The sequence below is a fragment of the Anguilla rostrata genome, chromosome 9 (assembly GCF_018555375.3).
Source record: "Anguilla rostrata isolate EN2019 chromosome 9, ASM1855537v3, whole genome shotgun sequence".
Lineage (NCBI taxonomy): Eukaryota > Metazoa > Chordata > Actinopteri > Anguilliformes > Anguillidae > Anguilla > Anguilla rostrata.
The window spans coordinates 50,700,108-50,726,241 of NC_057941.1; the positions used below are offsets into that span (position 1 = coordinate 50,700,108).

General features: G+C 48.5%; 1 protein-coding gene across 7 annotated transcripts in view; it reads right to left on the reverse strand.

The window, feature by feature from the left end:
* The window catches only part of stard13a (StAR related lipid transfer domain containing 13a), a 100,154-nt gene that overhangs the window by 13,523 nt on the left and 60,497 nt on the right, over positions 1 to 26,134 (reverse strand). For 4 of the 7 annotated variants that reach the window (XM_064352730.1, XM_064352728.1, XM_064352729.1 and 1 more), the window contains one exon: positions 1,327 to 1,398. In XM_064352730.1, coding sequence (XP_064208800.1) covers positions 1,327 to 1,398 — 72 coding nt within the window. Of the gene's footprint in view, positions 1 to 1,326; positions 1,399 to 3,184; positions 3,613 to 10,414; positions 10,579 to 20,428; positions 20,595 to 26,134 lie in introns of those variants that run through there. The other 3 variants (XM_064352731.1, XM_064352734.1, XM_064352733.1) reach the window with 3 other exon arrangements.

Consider the following 26,134-nt stretch of genomic DNA (forward strand, 5'->3'; position numbering starts at 1 on the left):
ACTTGTGGTTTTTATGGTGGCACAAAAGAAACTGAAAATGTTGCAACAGTGTGATTTATCACCACCTTGATCCCAACGTTGTAAAAAGTTGAGAGAACATTTTGCCCTAACTGGGCAGTTCCCTTGCAATGAAAGGACTGGATCTTCTCTCAACCAATCAGATGAGTTGAAAACACACATCACGCCCCCGGGCAGTGGAGACGTGGAGTTTTGTTTCCATTTTCCCTTTCTCCTAAACTGCACGGAGGAATTAGATTTCCAGGAACAGTCCATAATCCAGAGTCAGATAAAACAGCCCCAGGTAAAAAGTACAATAAAAAAAAAACTCTGTCAGCTCTCTGAACATTCTAAGCTGAGAGTAACGGCAGCTCGTGTCCCATCTCTCAGCTGCCGAGGGTGCAGTGGGCTCGTTTTGGGTTTCCAAGGAGGGGTGAGTGAGTGTGACTGAAAGCCACAGCCCGGCCGACTCACTCACTCACTCACTCACTCACTCACTCACTCACTCACTCACTCACTCACTCACTCACTCACTCACTCACTCACTCACTCACTCACTCACTCACTCACTCACTCACTCACTCACTCACTCACACGTACACACGTACATACACACACACACACGTACACACACACACACACACTCACTCACTCACACACGTACACACACACACACACGCGCGCGCACACACTCACTCACTCACACACATACATACACACACACGTACACACACACACACTGACACGCACACACAGAAAGCCAGGGTAAAAAATGTCAGCGTCAGTGTGTTTCCTTTAAGATTAGCCACAGTCCCCATTGCAGAGACACTCCCGACCTTTGACCCCTCTCCCAGCAGCCCGGCCTCCACCAATGGGCCGCCGCGGTCGGAGGGAAGACTCCTGCATTTTCCAGGGCCCTGATAACGGAGGCATTTTCCCATGACCTCGCCGGCGTGGAAATAGCTCTCTGCGAAGCGGGCTTCAAAGACTGAGGGAGAAAGCCTGTCCTTCCACCAGGCCTGAGGACAGCTGTAAAAATTCAGCTTTCACTACTGAAGAGCGGACCGTACCATCGCGCTACAGGCAACGGGGGGAGCCGAGTCGTAGCTGCCACAGCTGGCTGGTCATAGCGTTAACGATTTGTGTGTCAACAGTGTTAATGGCTCAGTGTTGATGGCGTTAATGGTTCAGCTGATGGTATTAATGGTTCAGTTTTGATGGTGTAATCTTTCAATGTTTACAGTGTAATGGCTCAGTGTTGATGATGTAATGGTTATGGTGTAATGGCTCAGTGTTGACGGTAGATCACGACTGTGCTGTGCTCCTTACCCTCAAAGAGCTGAGAATACTGGGGAAAGCCTGCTGCCCGCAGCCAATCACATGCCTCCTTCGCCTCGATTTCTGGAACACAAGGAGAGAAAGGTCACACAGAGGTCACGGCGGCTGTAATGCAATATGCACACAGACACGTCCCCGGCTGTGATGTTCAGTGCCGCTTCATCAAGAATAATCATTTGAGGAAAAAGAATAAGGATAGCTCACAAGGATCTTACAAGCAAAGGTCCTCACACACACACAGCTACCCAGAAATACACACACACACACTACGAAGCACAGTCAGGTTGAGTGGTTAGGACATTAACACATACTACCCTCAAAGTTACAATTCGACATAAACAGAGGTGAGACACTCTCCCCCTCTCTTTCTCTCCAGGCGCCCTCAGTTCTGTCGTCCTGACGGAGAGGATGAATGAATTGAGCAGCGACGCCGCTTCAGAACACGCGCGAACATTCTGAAAGACGTTTCCGAGGAGACGTTAGCCCACTGACGCGACCGTCGCTTCACCACCCCAGAGACGTTAGCCCACTGACGCGACCGTCGCTTCACCACCCCAGAGACGTTAGCCCACTGACGCGACCGTCGCGTCATCACCCCAGAGACGTTAGCCCACTGACGCGACCGTCGCGTCACCACCCCAGAGACGTTAGCCCACTGACGCGACCGTCGCTTCACCACCCCAGAGACGTTAGCCCACTGACGCGACCGTCACCTCATTACCCCAGAGATGTTAGCCCACTGACGCGACCGTCGCTTCACCACCCCAGAGACGTTAGCCCACTGACGCGACCGTCGCGTCATCACCCCAGAGACGTTAGCCCACTGACGCGACCGTCGCGTCACCACCCCAGAGACGTTAGCCCACTGACGCGACCGTCGCTTCACCACCCCAGAGACGTTAGCCCACTGACGCGACCGTGGCTTCACCACCCCAGGACCACAGAACCTGATCGGAGAGCACCTTTCACGAGAGACGTGTGAGACAGAGGCAGTTATTGTCACTTCCTCCTGTGCCAAAAGCACAGGTTCGATGAGCCGTGCGGAAATTGAACTTGTCTTACCCTATTGGCAAATCGTGAAGTGAGTTGAACTGTCTCACCTCACTGGCGATCTCTTTAAGTCTAAAAATAAGGCTAAAATGGACTTATTTTTTTGGCTTTTGCAGTGAAGAGCAGGACTTGTCGAATGTGTCAATTACTCCACAGCGCCCCCTAGGGAACAACAGTCCAAGCCAGAGAGTTCACCAGGTTCAAGTACAATGCAACTAAAATGCGCAAGGCACATTAACAAAAACTACCTCTCTAAACAATTATGAGGCCACATTTCCATGGAAACAGTCAAGGCAATTACTACATACACTCACATATAAATATATCTCAAGTACACACACACACACACACACACACCGAGTTTCCCTCATGTTCCTCTCATTAAAAACGCGAAACAGTAATATGGACTAATTCCATTATTTTCAGTCATAAGGATTTTAAATAAAGGCAGGATCAGGCTTTCCTGCGTAATTCTGGTACAGATGTAAAAATGACAGGCAAACTGTCAAAATGGAACCAGCGGTTAAAAGTCAAAATTTCCATGAGTCCTCCCCCCATCACAAGCCCACACACACACACACACACACACACACTCGCACACACACACACACACAAACACACACACCATATGAAGAGAAAACGTCACAGTGAAATAGTTCTTGAAAAAGCAAAAAAAAAAAGAAAAAGGACCAGGGTCTAATGCTAATGCCCCCCATTACAGTGTCAACAAAGAATAAACTTCATTTCTGCATATTTTCATTCAGTTAAAAATGGATAATCAGCCAAAAACTAAACTCACTCTGTATTTTCATCCTTCTGTCGCCCTTCGAGCTGTGCTTCTCCCTCCTGCGAATTCGCAAATCCTCCAGAAATCCCATCACCACCATTCCCACACCGCAGAAAATTCCAGAAAACTACGAGGACAGCGCAAGGAATTCCCAAACTCACGACATCCCAGAAGACTCCTGCGTCTGTCTGTCTGTCATTCTCTCTCTCTCTCTCTCTCTCTCTCTCTCTCTCTCCCCCCTCTCCTTCACTCTCTCTCTCCCACTCTCTCTCGCTCGCACTCGCTCTCCCTGTCTCTCTCTCTCCTCCCTTGCCTCCTTCTCCCTCTCTTGCAGCCGTCCTCAAATAACCCTGCCTTCCAACACCCTCTCCCGCTCTCTCGTTCCCTCTCACACTTTCACTCTCTTTGTCCGTCTCCTTCTCATCACGTCCTGCACCTCCTCCTCCCCCCATCACTGGCTCTCGCTCTGCTAAAGTTTCTCCAGGACTTAGGGAGGCTTTCTGGGGGTGGGGGCGAGGTGGGGGGGGGGAGGGTATTTCAGCCTTCCTCATGAAAACTCTGAACTCTAATTCACCTTTATGCTTTCACAAGATGCAATCACTTCCTGCTCAAAGTCTGGTGGGGTTGGGGGGGGTAAGGGGTTTCCATGTCTCAGATTTTTCACCATGTCCAGGACTAGGACTCAGCAGTTTCCAATACAGAGTGAAGGAGTCTGGGTACTCGGGGTCGAAGGTCAAAGGTCAAAGCCCTTAGCGTACTGTACACACAATCCCTGTCCAACAGCATAACGCAGGTTGATAATGTCACAGGGACTGGGGGTAGGGTGTGTGTGTGTGGGGGGGGGGGGATCAAGCGGGGAAGTCCAGATGTTGCCCTGGCGATCTACGGAATGGAAAATCATACACAGCCCAAATTTGGGGCCAGTGGGTTGTGGGGGAAGGGGGACCAGGAAATAAACTGTGGGAAACCACAGCACAGTGACTCATGCAGGCAAAGGGCCCGGCTCACACACACACACACGCGCACACACAGTTTGCGCTCGTTAGCATCAGACCCTGAGCACGGCTAACATGTCTGCAGCACACGCAGAGTGCACAGGCTTCTGGGCTGTGTCTGGGAAACACCACCTCTTCTGAGCGAGGTCCTACTTACATACGTACGTATACACACACACACACACACAGATATAAGCTTATACACGCGGGCCAAAAGCCCAAAGCACATGTTCATAACCAAAACGGGCCGAACAATGATGTGTAGGAAGTAAATTTTGTTCTGAATACTGAGGAATAACAGATGTTTCTTTTATTGCCAACTGTCAGTACTTCACAGGTGTCTAAAGGGTTAAAATACTTCAAACAATCATTTCAGCCATGGTCTGATACGGACCAGGAGCTGTGGGAAGGTCTTGCAGGGCATCTTTAAAATCATGCCTCAGCTCATAAATCTCCCAATGAGAGACAGCTAAAGGGCAATGGTAGAGGATGGCTGTGGAGGACCAGACTGAGGTATGGAGGCCTCAAATCCTCTCAGCACGTCGTATTTCTCGCCATGTAGGACTTTCTGTTAAAAGCCAGGGGCTCGGGGCAGTGGGTGGCGAATCACGTTAAGGCACTGTTCCAATACATGAATGGGCCGTTATCAAATATGGACCATGCCACCGCCAACCGTGTCAGGGAACCCCGCAGGGCAATGCATAATGCCTGATTGATTCGTAATCGGCGACCCCTGCTGGTCAATCGAGTGCCCGCGGTCCACTTGGTAAAGCTGCACAAGGAGCATCTTCTTTTGAATCGTGTCTGCGCCAACTGTCCACAGTCTGCAGGAACTTCAGCTGTGGTCTACAGGGTTAAGGTTTGTAAAATAACTGTTTTGACTGTCCGGTTCCGACCGAAACAAGTTTCGCGTGAACAGGGCCAGCGCACGTTACGTAAAATCCCGAGCTCTCTTCCAAGGAACGTTCCGGGTGTGCGGTAGATGATTCCGCAGACGGCCGTCCACTTCCTGTCCCGGAGTTTCCAGGAGTTTCCTGGAGTCCGATGCCAGACTCGCCCTCTTAATCCAGGGCAACAAACAACCCGGTGGCGGGAAGACGACCCCGTGCCAAGAGCCAAGATGGCCTCTCGCTGCCAAGCCCGGCTGCACCGAATCACCCCTGGCATCGCGTGAAGATCGCACTTATTTCAGACTCCTGCGCTTTACTTGACATATTTGTACGAATCGCAAAAAAACAGCGGAGGTCTGCAGACAGCTGTCTTTGTGAACTCGTCTGTCGGTCCAACCTATCCGGAAATAGGGCAGGTGACTGGCACCTTCAGTCTCATACAAAATCATAAGCATGTATCCCCCGCAATCACTCCAGAACCAGTGCCAAACCCAACAGCCTGTATTTCTGCACGCGGAGTCTGCGTTGGGTCTGCGTGGGCCAGTTCCAGCCGAGTGAAGTCGATTCAGGACGTGAGCTCAAATCCGATCCGTTAATTGTGAAACCAGCCCTCGGAAAATGACGACCTTTTGTCCAGTCAATTAAATAAACTGACGGGGAAAAAAAAAAGAACACGTCATAACACCTCAAGAGAGACACGCACAGAGCTGCAACGACATCCGGCTTCACTTCTGGGAAGGGACAGAGAGGGACTGGGAGAGAAAGTAAGGGAGATGGTAGAAGGAGATTGAGAGAGGGGGCTGGAAGAGAGAGAGAGAGAGAGGGAGGGAGGGAGGGAGAGAGATGGGGGTGGGACACAGTTACTTGTGTACTTTACCGTAAGGATAAATTAATTTGGTAAGGCTGAATGACTCCACTACCCAATTGGGCGACAGGGCAAAGTTATTTTTTGGGGGGGGAGCACTTGAAAATGTAATTTAAAAATGAATACTGAACCCCCAACTGAGTAATTTCCTCAGTATCATGAGAACAAAGGTCTCCATGCTCTCCAGTCGGGGATGTTTAATTAATACAGATTCCAGATACACGCCCCACCCCGCCCTCTCTCCGGGAGCAGCCAAAACAGCTCCACATCTAGCAAAAAGTCCACCCACCACCTTCGTTCATCCAGTGCGGAGAGCCTGAAAAAAACGCTCCACAAGTCAGTGAGCCGAACAAAGGGAAGTACAGGTCAGCAAGAGCGAGAGGAAGGAAGGGCGACAGTCCACAGAGACAGTGGCGAGGGACGGGACAGGAGACAGGAGAGGGGACGGGACAGGGGACAGGAGAGGGGACGGGACAGGGGACAGGAGAGGGGACGGGACAGGAGACAGGGGAGGGGACGGGACAGGGGACAGGAGAGGGGACGGGACAGGGGAGGAGACGGGACGGGACAGGGGACAGGAGAGGGGTCAGGAGAGGCTAACCGTGAGGAGCTATGGAAACATCTGGAACGTGTGACCTTTCAGTGCGTGGCATTCAGCTGCTCTCACGGCAGAGCTGTGACCGAACACCTGGGGTATGATTTGTGGAACGAACACCCCTCCCCCTCCCATCCCATTTCCCCCATCCCAACTTAAAAAAAACCCGTCATGGACCCCTGGCCCACAGCCCTGCTTCCACTCTCCCACCAGGATCAGGACAACCTCAGACAAGGTTGCCCGGGGAAACGGGACCAGCGCTTCCCAAAACAAGCCGGAGAGAAATTCCGAAGCGTGCGCTCCCTGCCCTGCGGCTCGTCCGCTCCCCGTCCAAGCTCGGCAGCTGTCCGTCACTGCGGGGAGGGGGCGGGGCCTGGTGGCGCGGAGTCACTGAGCGTGCCTGCGATCAGTTTCGCTGAGCCCCTGCTTTCGCCAACACAGGAGAGTTTACCCTCCGCCGGTCACATCTGCCCGACTTCCTGTCTGAGTCTTGGTCACTTGAGACCCTTGGACATTCTGCGGTTCTATCTGAAACCTTCTGTCAAAAATGAGTAATTGGCATGTGAATGTCCTTTTGTTGTGTTGACTACAAAAAAAAATGTCTGCCTTAACAAATGTTTATAGAAACAAGTCTAAATACAACACTAAAATACTTGCGGTTAAACACTTGAAACGACTCATGAAATATGTGAAATATAATACCACTGCTTTAGCTGTGCTCCTACGTTAAGTATGTTTTCTACCAGGCTGTGGGGCCCATCCAGGCAATCGAACAGTGCCATAACAGATACCAGACCACAGAGTCCATTCATGCACTAGAACAGTTCCTTAACAGACACCACACCATAGAGTCCATCCATGAACAAGAAAAGTGCTTTAACAGATACCAGACCAGCTACCTGGTGCCACAAGTCCCTGGCTTTAAGAGAAGATCCCAAGGGCAAGAAACACAAACCTGTGGGGGTTTAACAGCGAGCTTCAGAACGAGACCCACGCTGTCTGTTTTCATTCTTTCATCCGCGTTAGACTAAACCGCGTAAGAAACACGAGAAGTTCCCAGTGACAGCTCACGTCACACCAGGCCCTGCGCAGCCATAAATCAGACTGTCACCTGGAGCTGCAAGCGCTCCTGTCAGCAAACGGAAGCTGCTCGTCCACACGATCCGCACACGTTCAGAAATAAATACTGTGCGGGGGTGCAAAAAAAAAAAAAAATGCCCATGCCATTCAAGTCATTTCACTCTGGAAACGGAAAGCAAAGAATAAAACAAATTGATGTCTATGTCCACTGGTGCTGTGGGTGAAGTCTAGGAGTTCTACCGATTTTCAAATTGGTAATAGCGTTTCATAACTGAACCACAGAGCAGGCCTAGGGTATTTCCAGATTCTGTGAAATCTATTTTGACGTGGAGAAGAGTAGTAGTGAGTGCCAGCCACCGGCTCTGGGAGCGAATCCCAAAACGCACGCTAGCCGTGTGCCTCCGCTGGGTCCCGCTGTGGAACAGGAGCCTGCGGGGTCCAAAGACCCCGGGCTCAAACCAAACAGGACCGGCGGCAGCTGAGGTCAGGGCCCTGTGGGCCTAAAGGCAGGTGTGTGCTTTTAACTGGGCTCCTGTGCACAGGGCCGGCTCTACTGTCTGTACCCGTGAGGGGCTTCACCTGCACCCCCTAAAACACATACACACACACACACACACACACACACCACACACACACACACACCACACACACACACACACACACACACACACACTCACACTCTACTCACACACCACACACACCAACAGCACAACACACACACAATCATCTCACACACACAACACACACACTACAGACACACACACACTCCACACCACACACAACACACACAACACTCTCAACACACAAACACACCACACGTCCTACACGCCAGCACCCTCATACAACACACAAGTCCTACGCAGCACATCGAGACAGGCTCCAAGGGCGTAAATATTTAGAGAGCCCGGTTTGTGGAAGAGCACTTGGGAGAGCTGCACACGGGCCCAAAATCACAAACGGGGTGACAGAGGAAGAGAGTGGCTGAGTGAGACAAACACGCTGTTTCACACACTTCTGTGTGCTCCTACAACCGTGCCGTATACATACGTGTCATACGTGGACTTTACTGTATGCTTTGGAATGACAGACATATTGATGAAAATACTATTATACCAACATAAAGGGTTTATGTACTTCAAAAAACTATTTGGTCCAGGTCTAGTTACTAAACACACACACACACACACACACACTACGAAGGCATTAATTGAAGGCAATTAAAATTCAAACACCTTCTTAAATTCAATTTAGTGAATCCAGCAATTCCTAAAAAGTACTCGCAAAACTGTTTTTGCAAAGGATAAAAAAAAGACATTTCCAGCTACAGCTATTTGGACTGAATCCAGGCCATTGTCTAGTTGGCGCATTATTTATTATTAAGTTTAACCACAAACATCATAAAAAATGCAGAGTTTGGGTACAGTTCCCCGTTTTTAGGGGTGGTTTTTTGGGGTGGGGGACGGTGAGCGTGGGTTGGCAGGAGCACCCCCACCCCGTGCACACAACCCCCCCCCCCCCACCTCCCCCCCCCCCAAACGGAGGCGGAATGGATCGGCTGTGGGGTCGTTCGCTCCTGAAAACATATGTTCTGGACGGCGGCCATTTTCCCACACATGCACTAATGTTCTGAGAAAACCTCTTCTGGGGGCTCTTAAGAGCACAGCCCGGACTTTCGGAAACAAAAGAAGGGGAAAAACAGCACGTTTTCTCCTCTTCACTCGCTTAAAAAAAAAAAACTTTACTACAAATCTATCTTTCTTTTTTTTTTTTTTACGCGCCCCCGTAAAACCGAACCCAGCTGCTGTTTGTTCGTTCGGCGTGTTGTTTGCCAAAAAGGTAACAAATGACAGGATGACCAAAAGCTACGGCAGTGGGTTAAACATTACTGATGTTAACTGTCAGCACACACTGACACACGATAGCGGCTTAGCTCCAGCCAGTCATATCACGGTCAAAGGAAAACTTGTTTTTCCCATTGTACACAGTCACAAATCACGAGATACGTCCAACAGCTCTACAGAGCTGGATTCACATTTAGGCTTTTATCAGATGATCATCTCCAGAATGACTCACAAAAGTACACACATAAAAGTTTTGGCATGGTGGTGGCAAGTGATAACAATGGCAATTCATCAGTATCACAAACTACAGTAATAGAGAAAGTCTGGATGCTATTACTTAACTCCAGGTTCTGTTAGAAACAGTTACATTATGTTACTAAAGTCTTGATGATGGTACTAAAGTCAAGACTATGTTAGTCAAGTCTAGTTGTCTAGTAGTCTGCTGTTGATGAAGAAAAGTTGTTAATAAGAAAAGTTGCTGTCAGTGAATTCTAGGTGCTGATAGTAAAGTCTAGGTGCTGTAGTAAAGTCTAGGTGCTGTAGTAAAGTCTAGGTGCTGATAGTAAAGTCTAGGTGCTGATAGTAAAGTCTAGGTACTGTTAGTAAAGTCTAGGTGCTGATAGTAAAGTTTAGGTGCTGATAGTAAAGTCTAGGTACTGTTAGTAAAGTCTAGGTACTGTTAGTAAAGTCTAGATGCTGATAGTAAAGTCTAGGTACTGTTAGTAAAGTCTAGGTACTGTTAGTAAAGTCTAGGTGCTGTAGTAAAGTCTAGGTGCTGATAGTAAAGTCTAGGTGCTGTAGTAAAGTCTAGGTACTGTTAGTGAAGTCTAGGTGCTGTAGTAAAGTCTAGGTGCTGTAGTAAAGTCTAGGTACTGTTAGTAAAGTCTAGGTGCTGTAGTAAAGTCTAGGGGCTGTTAGTAAAGTCTAGGTGCTGATAGTAAAGTCTAGGTGCTGATAGTAAGTTATGAGACTGTACCTTGGGGCATCTGAGTCCACTGAGTCCCGTTTCAGGTGTGTGTGGAGTCCAGCGTGTGAGGTGGTTACACCTGTGTGCTCTCTCTCTCTCTCACTTTCCCTTTCCTTCTTGCTCTCTCTCTGACTAAAACCTTCCTTTACTCCCTCCCCACCCCTTTCTCTCACTATGTCCCCTCTCTCTTTCCCTCTCTCTCTGTCTCTATATCTTTCTCTCTCCCTTCCCCCTCTCTCTAACACTTTCTCTATCCTTTCTTGCCTATCCTTCCCCTTCTCTTTATCTCTCCCCTTCTTCTGTCTCTCTTTCAGACTATATCACTATATCAATCTTCTTTTCCTTTATATTACTCCTTCCCTTTTTTACCACTTCACTCTCCCCTTCTCCCCCCATCTCTCTCCCTCCTCTCCTCCCTTTTTCTCTCTGTCTTTTTGGATGACTCAGGCCCCTCCCCCTTCTCTAGTTTTTTTGACTGAAGTACAGCTGGACTGTGTACCCACATCCCCCCACCCCCCCCACCCCACCCCACACACCCAGATCATAAACGTGAAAGAATGTGTTGAGACCGTGTTTACGTTCAGTGTGTGAACAAGCTAATGACTCATTTTTTGCCTTCTTGAATAACCCCCCCCCCCCCAAACTTATTTCCCAGGGGTTTAACTCAGAAATACAGGGATAATTTCATCAGTGTGATTTAAATGTGTTTTTCATTTCATTTCCTGTAAAACATGCTCTTGCGATTAAGCTGTGTGTGACGAACAGCACTGAGGATGGTGCGTCCTGCGCAGACACCGCTGACTGAATTACTGGTTTATTGAGTTTGTGTGCAGCATCAGGTGCTGTGATGTTGGTGTGTGAAACAAAAGGTGTCACAGTCACAGACACAAGGACATGAGTGTGTGTGTGTGTGTGCATGTATGCGTGCGTGTATGTGTGTGTGTGTGTGTGCATGAGTGTGTGTGTGTATAAGTGTGTGTGTGTGTGTGTGTGTATGTGTAAGTATGTGTATGTGTGTGCCTGTGTGTGTGAATGTATGTGTGTGTTTGTGTGCGTGTGTGTGTATGTCTATGTGTGTGAGTGTGTGAGAGTGTGTGTGTGAGTGTGTGTGTGTATGTGTGAGTGTGTGTGTGTGTGTGTGTGAGTGTGTGTGTGTGTGTATAAGTGAGTGTGTGTGTGTGTGTGTGTGTGTGAGTATGTGTGTGTGTGTGTGTGTGTGTGAGTGTGTGTATAAGTGTGTGTGTGTGAGTGTGTGTGTGTGTGTGTGTGTGTATGTGTGAGTATGAGTGTGTCTGTGAGAGATGAAAGAGGGGGTCCCTCTCCACGCTTCTGATCTCTGTATCAGGGTCCCGGGGGTCAGGGAGAGGTCAGGCGGGGCCAGACGTATGGCACACTGTCCCGGCGTGAGAACGCCTCCACTGGCCATCAGCAGCCCCCCCAGGGGACACGCTCAGACCAATTAACAGCCCCCCTGCCCCGTCCCACGCCCCAGTCGCCATCCCGGGACCGTTCACAGTAACACACACCCTCTTCTGCACGCATTCCTTCTGGACTATACTGTAGTGTGTGTGTGTGTGTATATGTGTGTGTGTGTGTGTGTGTGGGTGTGTGGGTGTGGTCACAGCGACAGCTCCTTGAGGAGCTGGACAGCTGGGGGGGTGGGATGGGGTGTTGTGGGCGGGGCTTATCCATTCACCCCAAAATACAGGAACTCTCATAAACTTACCAGCTGGAAACAGGCTTTTCCACTGCACAGTTCATCACAATAAAACTGGGCATCCCTCTATCTCTCAGTCTCTACCCCTCTTTCATTCTCTCTCTCTGTCGGTCTTTCTATCTCTGCATCTCACTCTGTCTCTATCTAACTCTCTTCCTCTCTCTATCTCGCTGTCGGGAAAATGTACAGTGGATGAGGATGCATCTCACAAGTTAATGATTTAATCAAATTATACCTACATAAAAGGTTCAATGTTTTTTATGAATCGTTTTACAGGTTTTCAAAATTGCTTTTATTGTGTTTTATTTCTTAACATGACTGTGTTATTCGCAGCACACAAAGGGTAAGTTCAAGGCTAATTCAATCAGAGAAGCAGCATTGATTTACTTCTCGTTCTTTTTTCAGTGTGTAAATTGAAATGGAAAAAAAGGTCATTTAGGTAATGAAGAAAACAAAGCAGTCTGAAAGGCTGCAATGAATCTCTGCCTAAGTGGTTTGACACAGACGCGTAATGAACAGTCAGCACCCGCAAGCCTGCGGTCTTGTCATTTAGGCTTTTTCCCGCCGTTTTTGCGATATTAATTCCATCCAGCAGAGGGAGACAAAATGCAAAGAACGTGACAACTAAGAGGGCTTCCGAACGGTGACACCGACACACTAGGAAATGCGAACAAAGCGCTTCGCTCCAATAAACTCTTATTCGGGGGTTCTGAACCCCCGATAAACAGCAAACTAGACGGAAGAAAAGGGAGAGCAAACCTATATATGCATAGGAAGGCCTACTGCTGAAATGTTAGCTTATCTGAGAGGCATTACATCTGAACGGTAATTCATATTGGTGCTACTGACGTGCTGACATTGCCTGGACCGAAGCAGTGATAAATTGACCAGGGTTAAGTAACATCTTCCTTAGGAAGAGCTACACAGAAGAGCGCTTTCTGCGCATTGTCATCAAAACACCTGCACATTGTCGGGAAATGCTTTCTTATGATATCACCGAATTTTCTGTGGAAAAACCTGGTGATATCACAGCTGGAAATTTGCAGTTTGCGGGAACTGCTCTTGACTGTGTCATTGGACTTTGCAGATGTTTCAAAGCACTTGGCGTTTCTACTTCTGTATTTCTATGGAACGGTGTGAAGGAAGTTTTTTCTCGGCAGGGGGAATGACTCCATGGCCTGGACCCTTGAGAAAAACTCAAGCCTGTCCTCCAGCGTTCCACCTTTGTCCGTAAAACAAAGACCAGAGAGAGAATTTCAGGCCAACATCACGGTTTAGGATACACAAGAGCATCCAGAGCTGCTCTAAGATTTATAAAGTTGGATTACAGCAGTAAATGTGGTCTAAGGAAAGGGAGTTATGGACAGAACAGAAGAGACGTCTGCTTGAAAAGCAGTTACTGATAATCCATCCAGGAGACACAGCCTTGTGTAGGGCGACCTTTCAGACAACCGTACGGCCACTACACAGTACCTGAGTAACTGCCCGACTTCATATTTGTCGAGTACGAGTGTGTTACCTTTATACCTGTTTTCCTGTTCAGATTCACCATTTCAGTTAAAGGTTTTGAAATTACGGTCCACCTGGTCTCGTATTGCTGAGGGTTCCGGTGGGATGAGTTGGTGGACGTGGGCCGGGGAGAGGGGCGTCTGGGCTGCTCTGCTTGCCCCGTTGCCACCGCAACCCTGACTGGGACTAAGCAGTTATGAAATGGATGGATGGAACATGGACCTCCTCCAAAAAAAGAGTGCTTATGAACTCCTCACATCCCACTTTGACTATTTCCACCCGTCTGTCCGTCCGTCTCTGAGCCCAGAGGCACAGCATCCCGCCCGTGACTCATCACTCGAAAAGCACTCATCCCTCGGGCCTACCCACGGAGCGCGTCCACCGCTAACCCTCCCCGGACAGATGTCCGCGCGAAATTCCAGAGAATTCCGAGAGGGTCACGCTAGAGCGAAACCGATTTTGCACGCCCCCCCCGCCCCACCCCCCCCACCCACCCCACCCCGTCCTCCTCCACATTCCTCCCTTTCAGGAACGTCGTCACCCACAGCGGGTAGAGAAATCTCCCACCGCAGGCTGAAAGCGCACCTGTTTACACCACATACTGGATCAGCTGCCCCTCAACTCCCAGCATTTACCACGGGTACGCTGGCCACAGCTATGGGACGTATAACAGCAGCGTAGTATAATGAGTATAGCAGGGCACTGCTGTTGTACCCTTGAGGTCAAGGTCACCCTGAATTGCATCAGTGTATATCCAATTGTAAAAATGCATACAATGTCAAAAATCAATAGTTGTGCATGTAGCTCTAGATCTGCTAAATGCCACTAATGTATGTAATGTACAACATCCTCAAACCCATCTGCTACTTAACCCTTTTAAGAGCCGGTTTTTTGGAATGTGTTCTAGAATTACATTGCTTACCACAACCAGTAGCGATTGTTACATCAGCAATGGAATGTTCAGTTAAGAACATTCCTATCACATATTTGTGATGTCACACCTTAAAGGATTTAAAGCACAACAACCTCAGACCACCTTGTTTACCTCCTATGGTATCTAATGTTACATCGTAGGTTTGCGTGTATGGAGAAACTGCCATGAGTTCTGATACTGACGACATAGCCTCTCCTCTGTTCATTACCTAAACCTTCATGTCTGTACTATTGTAAGTCACTGTGGAGAGGAACATCTGCTGAATGCGTAAATAGATTTTTTTTTTCCCCCTGAGCTGCTGGGTTAATGTCCAACCTGGCAGCCGCTGTTGTGTTCACACGTCCACCGCTCAGCCTGTCAATCATTGGCCAAACATGCAGGTGGCTGTCGGCTCATCAAGGCCCTTATCTCTGCAGTATCTGCACAAGTGTGAGTGTCTCACACCCGCCATCTGAGGACAGCGAGCTGCCGAAACCAGTCTCATTTAACGCTGTCACAACACAAACGTGTCTAATTTAACGGTGTTACAGTAGTGTGTCTAATTTAACGGTGTTACAGTAGTGTGTCTAATTTAACGGTGTTACAGTAGTGTCTAATTTAATAGTGTTACTGTAGCGTGTCTAATTTAACGGTGTTACAGCAGTGTGTCTAATTTAATAGTGTTACAATACTGTGTCTAATTTAATAGTGTTACAGTAGTGTCTAATTTAATAGTGTTACAATACTGTGTCTAATTTAATAGCGTTACAGTAGTGTCTAATTTAATAGTGTTACAATACTGTGTCTAATTTAATAGTGTTACAGTAGTGTCTAATTTAATAGTGTACAATACTGTGTCTAATTTAATAGTGTTACAGTAGTGTGTCTAATTTAACGGTGTTACAGTAGTGTCTAATGTAACTGTCACAGTAGTGTCTAATTTAAATGTAACACTAATGTGTCTAATTTAGCAGTTTTATATGAGTGCATTCAATTCATCACAATGTTACAGAAGTGTGTCTAATTTAAGTGTCACAGTAGTGTCTAATTTAAGTGTCTAATTAAACTATTATAGTACTGCATCTAATTTATCATTCTTATATGAGTCTAATTTATAAGTATTACAGTAGTGTGTTTAATTTAAAAATGATTAGTGTCAAAAATGAATAGTGCAACAAAGAATCCAAATCTGCTGCTCAGATATGCAATATGTTTATGCAAATGTTATTCCGCCAGGGAGCATTTTACTATATTTATGATATCAGTGTCACAACCAACAGCAGTAGGCAGGGCATGAACCCAGGGTTGATAACACCGACCTTTGACCTCTTCTCTGTGCAGTGCTGGATTTTTTGGGGCGGGTGCGCGTGGCCCCCCTCCCAGAGCGCACAGAAGCTGAGTGAGTCAGGCTGGTAGTGATCCAACAGTGGGCGTGCTGCGTCTTTGATTGAATCCCTCGCCTTATCTCCCTCGTCCAACCTTCGCGCCGACACTCTCAATGTCACAGGCGTTAAGCGCGATGTTTGAGCGGCGATACGCGTGCTGGGACCTGCAGTGCAGTGGGCGCTGGGACATTCACACAGCGAGAGAGAGCGCAGCTGCGGGCGCAGTGACCGCATTCAGAGCCACAGCCTTCAGCAGCTGCTACCTGCTGCGGGGAGTGCATGCCATCTTCACGCATATAAATATGCATGCATGCTGCACACATGCACAGAGACGCACACATTCACACAGACATGCATGCACGCATGTACACAGACACACACATGCATGCACACATGCACAGAGACGCACACATGTACACAGACATGCATGCACACAGACACACATATTCACAGACATGCATGCACGCATGTACGCAGACACATGCACACAGACATGCATGAACACACACAAGCAAACAAATGCAAAAACACTGACACACACACGCACACAAATTACAGAAGGCATCTACACACAAATTCTTGCAGAAACACACGAACACGTGCACGCACACACAAACACAGACACGTGCAGAGACACGAAAACACACACAAAGGCTTAAAGAAGCAGAATCAGACACTAAACACAGACACACACACTCACTCACACACACCCTCAGACACGCTCACATTGTTGCCTAAGATTCCATCATGGTGAAATAGCGGCTCATCCCACTGGCAGACAGGGAGGTGTCCAGATTAACTTTGGAAAATTAACACTAATACTGCACTAAACCTGGCTCAGGTGAGCTTGTTACTGTCTCTATGGAAACTGTCTCCATGGTGAAACATGTGGCTCTGCAGGTGGGATACAATCAGCATTTAGGTACACTGCAAAGGAAGAAGCTGCTGCCCAATCAGCATTAGCCAATTTTATTTTTTTGCCTTTTCACTATTTGCAAACAGACCCTAATTGTCCCAAATGAACTTAAAACCAAGAACAATGGAATGTGATGGACTTTTAAAAGTGCTTAATGTTCCGCTCAGTTTATATTTGATGTCATTGCCTGTATTCTGCTTGTAAATGTATGACGTACGTACATGTAAGTCTCTCCAAAAAGCAATTATGCCTATTCTTTTTAAAATTAAAAAGGCAGAGAAGGAGCACATTTGCAGACGCAGACACTGGAAACGCAGACCTCAATGTGACACAGGGCCAGTGTGGAGCGCTCCTTTGGGTGGTGTAAGAGGGCGGGTGTGTCAGAGCAGGACGTCCCACAGTGGGCAGTAGGCCCAGCAGGGCTGTGGGCCCAGCAATAATCTAATTTTGTCCTGGGCCCGGGACAATAATATTTACCACAAGTTCACAGACCATTTGTCCCCCCCCCCCCACTCCTCCTCCAGGGCCTGGGACAGCATAGCCAGTCCCTCCCGCCCCCACCACTCCCTGACATGCATTCAAACTTCCAGCAAGAATCATACAGGCTAAAAGAACCAGGCCTTATACACTGAGTCCAGGATGTGATGTCACAAAGCACAAACACACAATGCAAAAAATATTCCAGGACGTGATGTCACAATACAGAACTCATAATGCCCAAACTCCAACAGTATGAGCATTGTGACATCACAATGCACACACTCCAGGCTGCCTAGAGGCCTCAAGGTAGAAAGTCACTTCAACTTTAATCACGGAAACAGACACTGAGGGGTCTCTGTCGGTATTGAAATGACAAACTTCCCATCTGTCTCCAGGGAAACGTGGCGCACTGTGAACTTTGAGCGCATCACGCAGGACGCCGAGCAGTAGCTCAGGGCGACAGGAAGTGGCGAGCGGAGACAGAGCTTCGCTAAGAGAGAGGAGGGGTGACTCGAGAGGCCCAAGGTCAGCCCGGGAACGTTTCAGCCAATCAGGGGTTGGTCATGAGAAAGCCCCTCGGGCTTAGACGGCCACAGTATATCATCCCTTTATACAGCGCGACCAGCAGACTCAGACAGGTGGTTGAGCTCCTGTCACTAGCACAGTTAATACTGCCTACAGCCCCACTGTGGAAACTATGCCTCTGAGGCAGACAGCACGAGCTATTCATTACTGAGAATCTTCATTTGCTTCCTTCGAAATACTGTGAAAAGGCTGAGATGGAAACGGTCAATCGGACGAACGGCGATAAGGTCAGAAGGTCCCACAGATTGCCTTTGTTGCCATAGCTCCTTACTTACGACTGTATAGGTAGCTTTACATGACTCAGAGGCCAAAAGCACCAAAATATTATTTTCAAGAGGCTTACAGGGTGAGGGTGAGAAGGCATGCAGGCACTTGAAAATAAAAATGTAAAAAAGAGTCTTAATAACACCCATCACTGACAGCATGTTTCTGTGCAGCTTTGTGTTGGTTATAGAGGCTTTATAACACTGTAATAAAAGGTCTGAAACTGATTTTTTACGTCATTGATTGGCTGGAGTCCAGACATCACAAATCTCTCAAGTATTAAATTTCATGTGTCACACGACGACTGTTTCTTTGAGCCTCGAAGATGAGAAACCAATTCCTGGGAAGGCTTTCTAGAAAAGTGCGGGGAAAAAAAAAAGAAAAAAAAAAACTTAAACGCAAACACATGGCGCATTTTGGCCTTCATATTCTCCTTCTGGCCCGTTCTGACAGCCTCGTTGCCAAGCAACCGTGACGGCTGGCCCGCACTACAGAGCAGAAAGCCCTTACGTAACAAACCAGGAGGCCCTGAAGCCTTTACATCATGAGCTACCTTTGGACAAGGACCTTTTTTTAGTTTTTTTTTTTTTATAGAAAAACTTTTTTTTTACAGACGATGAAAGAATGGCTGAGGCACGCGCCGCATATTTTCGGGGTTCTGTAAACCGCGCTTAACGGAATCAGCTGGGCCGAAGTCAGCTGTTTCTGCGCGCGGTGGGAAAGGCAACGCATGAGAACCAGCCGGTTTTTCCATCCTGTAATCCCCCCCCCCCAAAAAAAGCTCATTAAAATAAATCACAAACAGCGCTTTTGTCTGGTTGCAAAGTTCGCAAAGAGTCTCTACTGTACTGCAATAAAGCCCTCATTATGCCGGTATTAGAGTATTTTACGAATGTACGTTCCACGTCTTACATTGGTAAAGAGAGAAGTTATTGTTAGATTTGCACTGATTATACTGAGCACATGTCTGGCTACGTACAGACAGAAGCTGCCTTTGACCACAGAGCCACCATGGAAGTGTTTATGAGTGAACACAAGACTCCACATGCGCTCCCCGTCATAAACACAATAGCAAGTTTACACACACCCACAGAGCAGAGACATAGACAACACACCCAGACTCAACCGTGAGAAAATGTGTGTGTGTGTGTGTGTGCAAATGGCTATTCATGTGTACGAGTGTGTATGTATGTGTGTGTTTGTGTGTGTGTGTGTGCACGCATGTTTGCATGCAAATGGTTATTCATGTGTGTGTGCATGTGTGCTTGTGTATGTTTGTATGCAAATGGATATTCATGTGTATGTGTGTGTGTTTGTCTATGCACATGCATGTGTGCTTGTGTATGTCTGTCTAGGTGTGTGGGGGGGGCGGGGTGAATGTGTGTGATCCTACTGACAGGTGACAGAAGACCCTTCTGAATCTGTAAGGTCCACGTCACCCTTTGCCGATGGGATGCCCACAGGGAGAGGGGCTTTCCACAGAGAATCGACCAATCAGCCTCAAAGGTAGTCCTGGAACCCAATGATCACGTCTCAACACACTGTCCACTTCCTGTCTGAGAACAGCTACTAAACGAAGCAACACTAAGTCGCGTCAGAGACGTCCCAGCTCAGACACAGGGCTGGTTCTCATTTGTGCTTTTCGCCTTCAACGAGATGATACGATCGGTTAGAAGCGTTATCGTGTGGAATCAAAAATCAGTTTCTACTGAACAAAGTTAACTGAGACATGGAACCTGATCAATGCGATTTAGATGCAATGGCACACGTCTGGATCAAAGACAGCAGTGTGTGATACAAACAGTCTATTGTTTCTGAAAGATTAATTGAAAACACACAATGTTGACTCTCGACAATAAGCATGTGAAAAGAGAAAGCAACTGTTCCCACCACGGGTACAGAGCTGCCAAACACACGCATACTGTACAAACACAACCACACCTTAGAAAACATCTGTCACATGACTGCAGACAGGAGAAAACTCCCAGGTGAGGGGAAACGCTTCTGAGATGAGGTGTGTGTGTGTGTGTGTGTGTGCGTGAGAGAGAAAGAAAGGAAGAGAGAGACTGAACCAGAGAGTGAGGGAGAGAGACTGAGAGAGCAAAAGAGTGAGAGACGAAGAGAGAGATTGATAAAGAGAAAAAGAGAGAGCTTGTGAGAGATTGGAAGAGAGAGGGAGAGAGAGAGAGGGTGAGTGTGAGTGAGAGAGAGATAGAGAGAGAGGGAGAGAGCGATGGCACCCAAACCATGGTACCTCTAGCGATCCTGCTCAGCTGCTGTTGCCTGGCGACCAGCCGGCCCAGGCGGTACGCCGAGCGTCTTCGGCGGGGGTGCAGACTCAGGTAGATGCCCCGTACCTCCGGGCTCATGCTGCCGGGGGAGCCCCCCAAAACCTGTCCCCACATCCCCCCCTCTCTCTCTCTCTCTCTCACGCACTGTCCGATCCAAAGCAACCCCCTTCCTACATGCAAACTCTCCTCATACACACATAAACGCGAGCGTGCATGTACACGCAGGCACGGGAGTCAACTGCGCTGAGCCGAGTTTATCCACAGAAGTACGGAATGCCCTTCGTCCCACTTCCTCCTCCCTCGGGTCACGTGACCCGTCCGACCGGCCAATGGGGCGAGGGCACCCGGGGGCCCCGCCCACCCGACTGAGAATGTGAGCCAATGGGCTGCGTAGGATCTCTCCGCCCTCTGTGGGCCGGAGGGAAATATAAATACCAGCACAATAGCTGGGCACTGAGTAAGCAGAGAGCAAGAGAGGTAGAGAGAGAGAGAGGGAGAGAGAGAGAGCGCGAGACACTCACACCTCCTTTCCTCAGCAGGAGGAGATTCTCAGAGGTGAAGCTGCAAACCTGAATCCACACCACAAGGGAGTAGCTTCTATACACCCCATTAATTGGCTACTGTCTCCCCAACCCTTCTTCTCTATTGGCTTGTCTCCACACTGCTTCTCTCTTATTGGCTAGTCTTTACTGGCTAGAGGCAACACACACAGAAATAATATCAGGAGCAGTGACCCCAGTCCTATCAGCCAATAACGTTCGTTTAAATACCAAACACTTTCCCTGACTAGGCTAGGATACAGGGGAAGTCTACTGTCTGACCTTTGACCTCAGACGTATTGAGGAGATTAGCAATGCACTGAAAATAATGTGTGGACATTTTGAAAAATAGAACACAACTACATCTCGACATAACTGTCCCAGGGTGGATTAACCCCGTAACTTCTCCACAGGCACTGAACCCCATAACTGCCCCAGGGGACTGAACCCCATAAGTGCTCCACGGGACTGAACCCCATAACCCTGCAATCTGACATCTCTGATCACGGGGGGGCGTGCATATGTGTAACTAGTAGAGATATGCAAAATCCAGGGGGTGGGGGGAATCCAGGTCCAGTGTTAATTGGCAATAAAATTACTCTCTTACTCTTTGTCCCCCCCCCCCCCCCCAAGAGGAGGGCAGTTGTCTTTATAGCTGTTTGTACAAGGAGCGACAGCTCCAGAACCAAGGACACGGCCAGGTCACACACTTTCACTTACAGACCAATTTGCTGTAACACCACAAACAGAAACAGCTATCTAGCTTGAACATTAACACAACTTACAACCCTACATATTCATCACTCGATGATAACTCCTCTTCACTCCTGTCAGGTGAGAATAGTACCGCACTATGGCAGAACTGATTATAAAACTGTAATATGTTTTTATTTTGTCAGTGAGAGAATGGTGAAATCAATACTAAACCAGTCACGCAGACTTGTTTGACAGTTATTATGGTCATTAAAGCGGCTTCCAAAAGCTCTGCAGGCATTTTCCAGTACATTCGGGTTGTAAAAATAGCACTGTGTGGAGTGATAAGGGAAGGCATTTCACTCTGTGCGCGCGCACACACACGCACCATTTAGCAATCACGTAGTCCGCTGCTTCATTATGTAACACTAATCCATACCTAGTCCTAATCTCTCTCCACTAACATTCAATAAATCATAAATTGGAGAAAGAGGAGAGAGGTAGCCTATGTATTAATGACCGGCTGCATGGCGTTCACTCTTTTACCCAGGCTTTAAACTCCATCACTCGCAATCATAAGATTAAATAGATCAATTTAAAATAACTACGGGATATGCTATGCTATGAAAACTAGGTGCTATTAGAAGTAGGTAGCCTACAGTATAAAAAGCATGATTTAAATTGTCGCGGTTTCAGAGACAACATTTAAAACTGCGGCGTTAAAATATAAAAACTTATCCGTGCCCTATCGTCTATTAATAGGCGACTGAAAAGTAGGCTACCGGCCTTACGACAGACAGAAAATTTTTAGTCACTTGAGAGAGAAACGGTGCGCTGTTCGCTTTTCTTGGCAACCGCCCTGGATTTTGGTTTCAAAATCCGTTCCCCTCTGACGCGCCCCGCGCACCGTTCGGAAGCGCCCGCCTGTGAGAGCACGGACTCCGCCGGCGAGTCACCCGCCCCGCCCCGCCTGCAGCTGCATAACTGCCGGTGCTTGAGCAGTATCCAGCTGCGCTCCAAAAAAAAGAAAGAAAACGAAACACTGGCTTGACTAGTAAGTGATACATGTAAGCTGCACGCGCGAAGCATTCGCGGATGAGCCCCGTTATTTACATTGCGCGGTTTTACATTTGATACAGACATTTAAGGGAAGTCAGCGGCGACGTAAGCTCCAGCTATTTTCCCCGGGGACGCCTCGAAGTGTTTTTCATTGATGGACTGTATTTTCACAGCCCACATTTTCAAATATTATTTCATTTACACAGATGGACATTTTCAGAAACAGTTCTCGGGCGAGGGTACGGCAGAAGGGGGGTTCCTAATGCCGGGGATTTGAGCCTGCAGGGTACTCGTCAAACTCTTTAACAGCTGCTACCCGTCCACCCCTTTAAGTGGAAGAAAAGCCCAATTTAAAATGCCTTTTAAACTGACTGTTTATGTTCCTGAGTGCATTAGTGAGCATGTGTATGCACAGTTGTGTGCGCGCGTGTATAGGTTGTGCATGCACAGTCATGTGTGTGTGTGTGTGTGTGTGTGTGCACGTGTGTGTACATTATGTAACATTGCATTCCCTTTATTTGGTATTTATTTATTACTGTCATCCAAAGCAATGGACAATACGTGCGCACCAAAGTTCATTGGAACAACCCCAGAATACAGGTCCAATAAGATACAATTCTCATGAAGTAGCAGTTATCCGTAGCCATGAACATCAGGTCTAGTTCACGCAGTAAGTATAGGTTTCAGTAAAGGTTTGGCAAGTCATATGTATTTGTGTGTGTACACTGTGTGTGCATGTGCAGACAGTATGTGTGTTTGTGTGTACATTCTGTGTATGTGTGTGTATGCGTATGTGTGTGTGTATTTGTGTGTGTCTGTGTGTTTGTGTGCGTGTGTGTGTGTGTGTTTGTGTGTGTGTAGTGTGTTGTGTGTGTGTGTTTGTTGTGGCTGAGTGCTGGTGCGTGTGTGTGTGTGTGTGTAGGTGTGTGTGTGTGTGTGTGTACGTGTGTGTGTGTGTGTGTGTTGTGTGCCTGTGTGCGTTGTGTGTGTGTGTGTAGGTGTGTGTGTGTCTGTGTGTTTGGTGTGTGTGTGTATGTGTGTGTGTGTGTGTGTGTGTCTGTGTGTTTGTGTGCGTGTGTGTGTGTGTGTGTGTGTGTGTGTGTGTGTGTGTGTGTGCCTGTCTCTCAGCTTGCTCAGAGCCTGAAGGTGACTGGCTCAAAGCCGCAGGATTTCTCTGGGCTGAGCGGGATCTGTACCAGGGGAGCAGAAGAACCAGCCAAACAGCAGGATAAGCCCCGCCCTGCTCCCAGCCCCTATTTACCCAACGCATCTTAAACAGGCCTATTTACCCAACGCGTCTTAAACAGGATTAAGGCTGGGGATTTGAGAGGGGGCCTGTGACGCGCTTTCCGGAAGGTTTCCGCATCATGGGGGGGGGCGTGTGTGTGGCGCTTGCCATGCTGCGTTCGAGCGCGTCCAAAAATAAGACGGGAATTGAGTCCCTGGTTCCAGTAAGCCTCATAAATAACACTGTCCACCCCTGTCCCCACCCCACCCCACCCCACCCCACCCCGGCAGGGCTCCAGAGCACAGCAGCTGAGTAAATGTTTAGATTAAAGCACGGCCTGGACTGGACTGCTCGGATTTGGATTTAATGGGGGGGGGGGTATGGGCCTGAATGCCACCCCCTTTTGCCCCCCCAGAACCAGCCTCCTCCGTCGCTCTGTACGCCACACTGGCCTACGGAGGCGCTTCGAAACCCCTTCCCGCAGGTGCTCGAAACGGGACCGTCCCAGCCCGGATAGACCCCCAGTGTGAAGCCTGGGACTGCGCGCGTGAGGATCCGCGGTTCGAGAGTCTGACGGATCGCAGGCCCCGCGGCGCAGCCAGTGGAAAAAGCTGCTCACCGCCATTAGCGCTCCTGTGATGTCAGCCGCGAGGCACGTGTCGGCCGTGGTCGCTCTGTAAACACCCAAACAGGTGCCGTCCGTTTGCAGAGAGCCGCTCCACCAGACACTGTCACTGCTCTGGGCAGCCCTCTCTCACAGCCCTTACCGCTGCGCTGTCTGTCTGAGCTGTTACTGATCAGATCGTACCTCGAGAGGTTACTCACAGCACTCTGAGCGGTTACTCTGAGCTGTTACTCTGAGCAGTTACTCTGAGCTGTTACTCTGAGCAGTTACTCTGAGCAGTTACTCTGAGCTGTTACTCTGAGCTGTTACTCTGAGCACTCTGAGCTGTTACTCTGAGCTGTTACTCAGAGCACTCTGAGCTGTTACTCTGAGCGGTTACTCTGAGCGGTTACTCTGAGTTGGTACTCTGAGCTGGTACTCTGAGCTGGTACTCAGAACACTCTGAGCTGTTACGCTGAGCAGTTACTCTGAGCAGTTACTCTGAGCAGTTACTCTGAGCTGTTACTCTGAGCGGTTACTCTGAGCGGTTACTCTGAGCGGTTACTCTGAGCGGTTACTCTGAGCGGTTACTCTGAGCGGTTACTCTGAGCAGTTACATTTTACACATTACTTTGAGAAGCTATACTGAGTAGCTGTTACCTTAAAAAATGGTAAGTTAGGGCGATTAGATTCAGTCCTCACTGTGTGCGATTTTCTTCAGTGCTCAGCTGTTCAGAGTAAGAGCAAATCATCACCAGAGAGGGGCGTAAACTCTGTTTATTTTATTTATTCATGTTTGTTTCCAGACTTTGGAAGGTAAGAAACGATTTTGGGACGAGGCCAGATAACTCATCCCCTGCTGTGCGCTGGTGATGCCGATGTGTTTCCACGCTAAGTCTCTAAACCCGATCTGCCCACACGCCGCTGCAGACCCAAGCCTGGCATCGCACTGACCCACTTTTACACTCTCCCTCCTCCGCTTCCTGCTTCAGGTACGAGGGTGAAAACACTCCCCCTCTACAGGAGTACAGCAGAGCCTATGGTTCCTCTTGAGAGAGAGAGGGAAAGAGAGAGCAAGAGACAGAGAGGTAGAGGGAGAGAGTGTGAAAGGGAGAGAGAAACAGAGTAAGAGAAAGAAAGAGAGAGTGAGGGGGAGTGAGAGACAGAGAGATGGAGAGAGAGAGAAAAAAAAGAGTCAGAGAGAGGAGACCAGCCTGGGTCCTAAAGGACCCATGGGGTCCTTCTGGTTTTTGTTTGTTTTCACCTTAAAATCCGCTCCCCACTCAGACCCCAGAAACCAGGCAAGCAGTGGCTCACCTGGAGAATGAGCGTGTTTAACTGACCCGGCAGAGTAAGAACAGAACCCAGCACGGGACAGGGGCCCAGCCAAACCCTGCACTCCAGCCAAACACTCAGATGCAAAGCAGTGTAGGGGTGAGGGGGTTCGACTGGGGGGGGAGGGGGGGACAGGCACTGCTTTAAAAGCATGCGGGGGCCCTACGCAGGCAAACAGGCTCAGCTGGGGCCTGGCCCCTTCCCAAAAAAA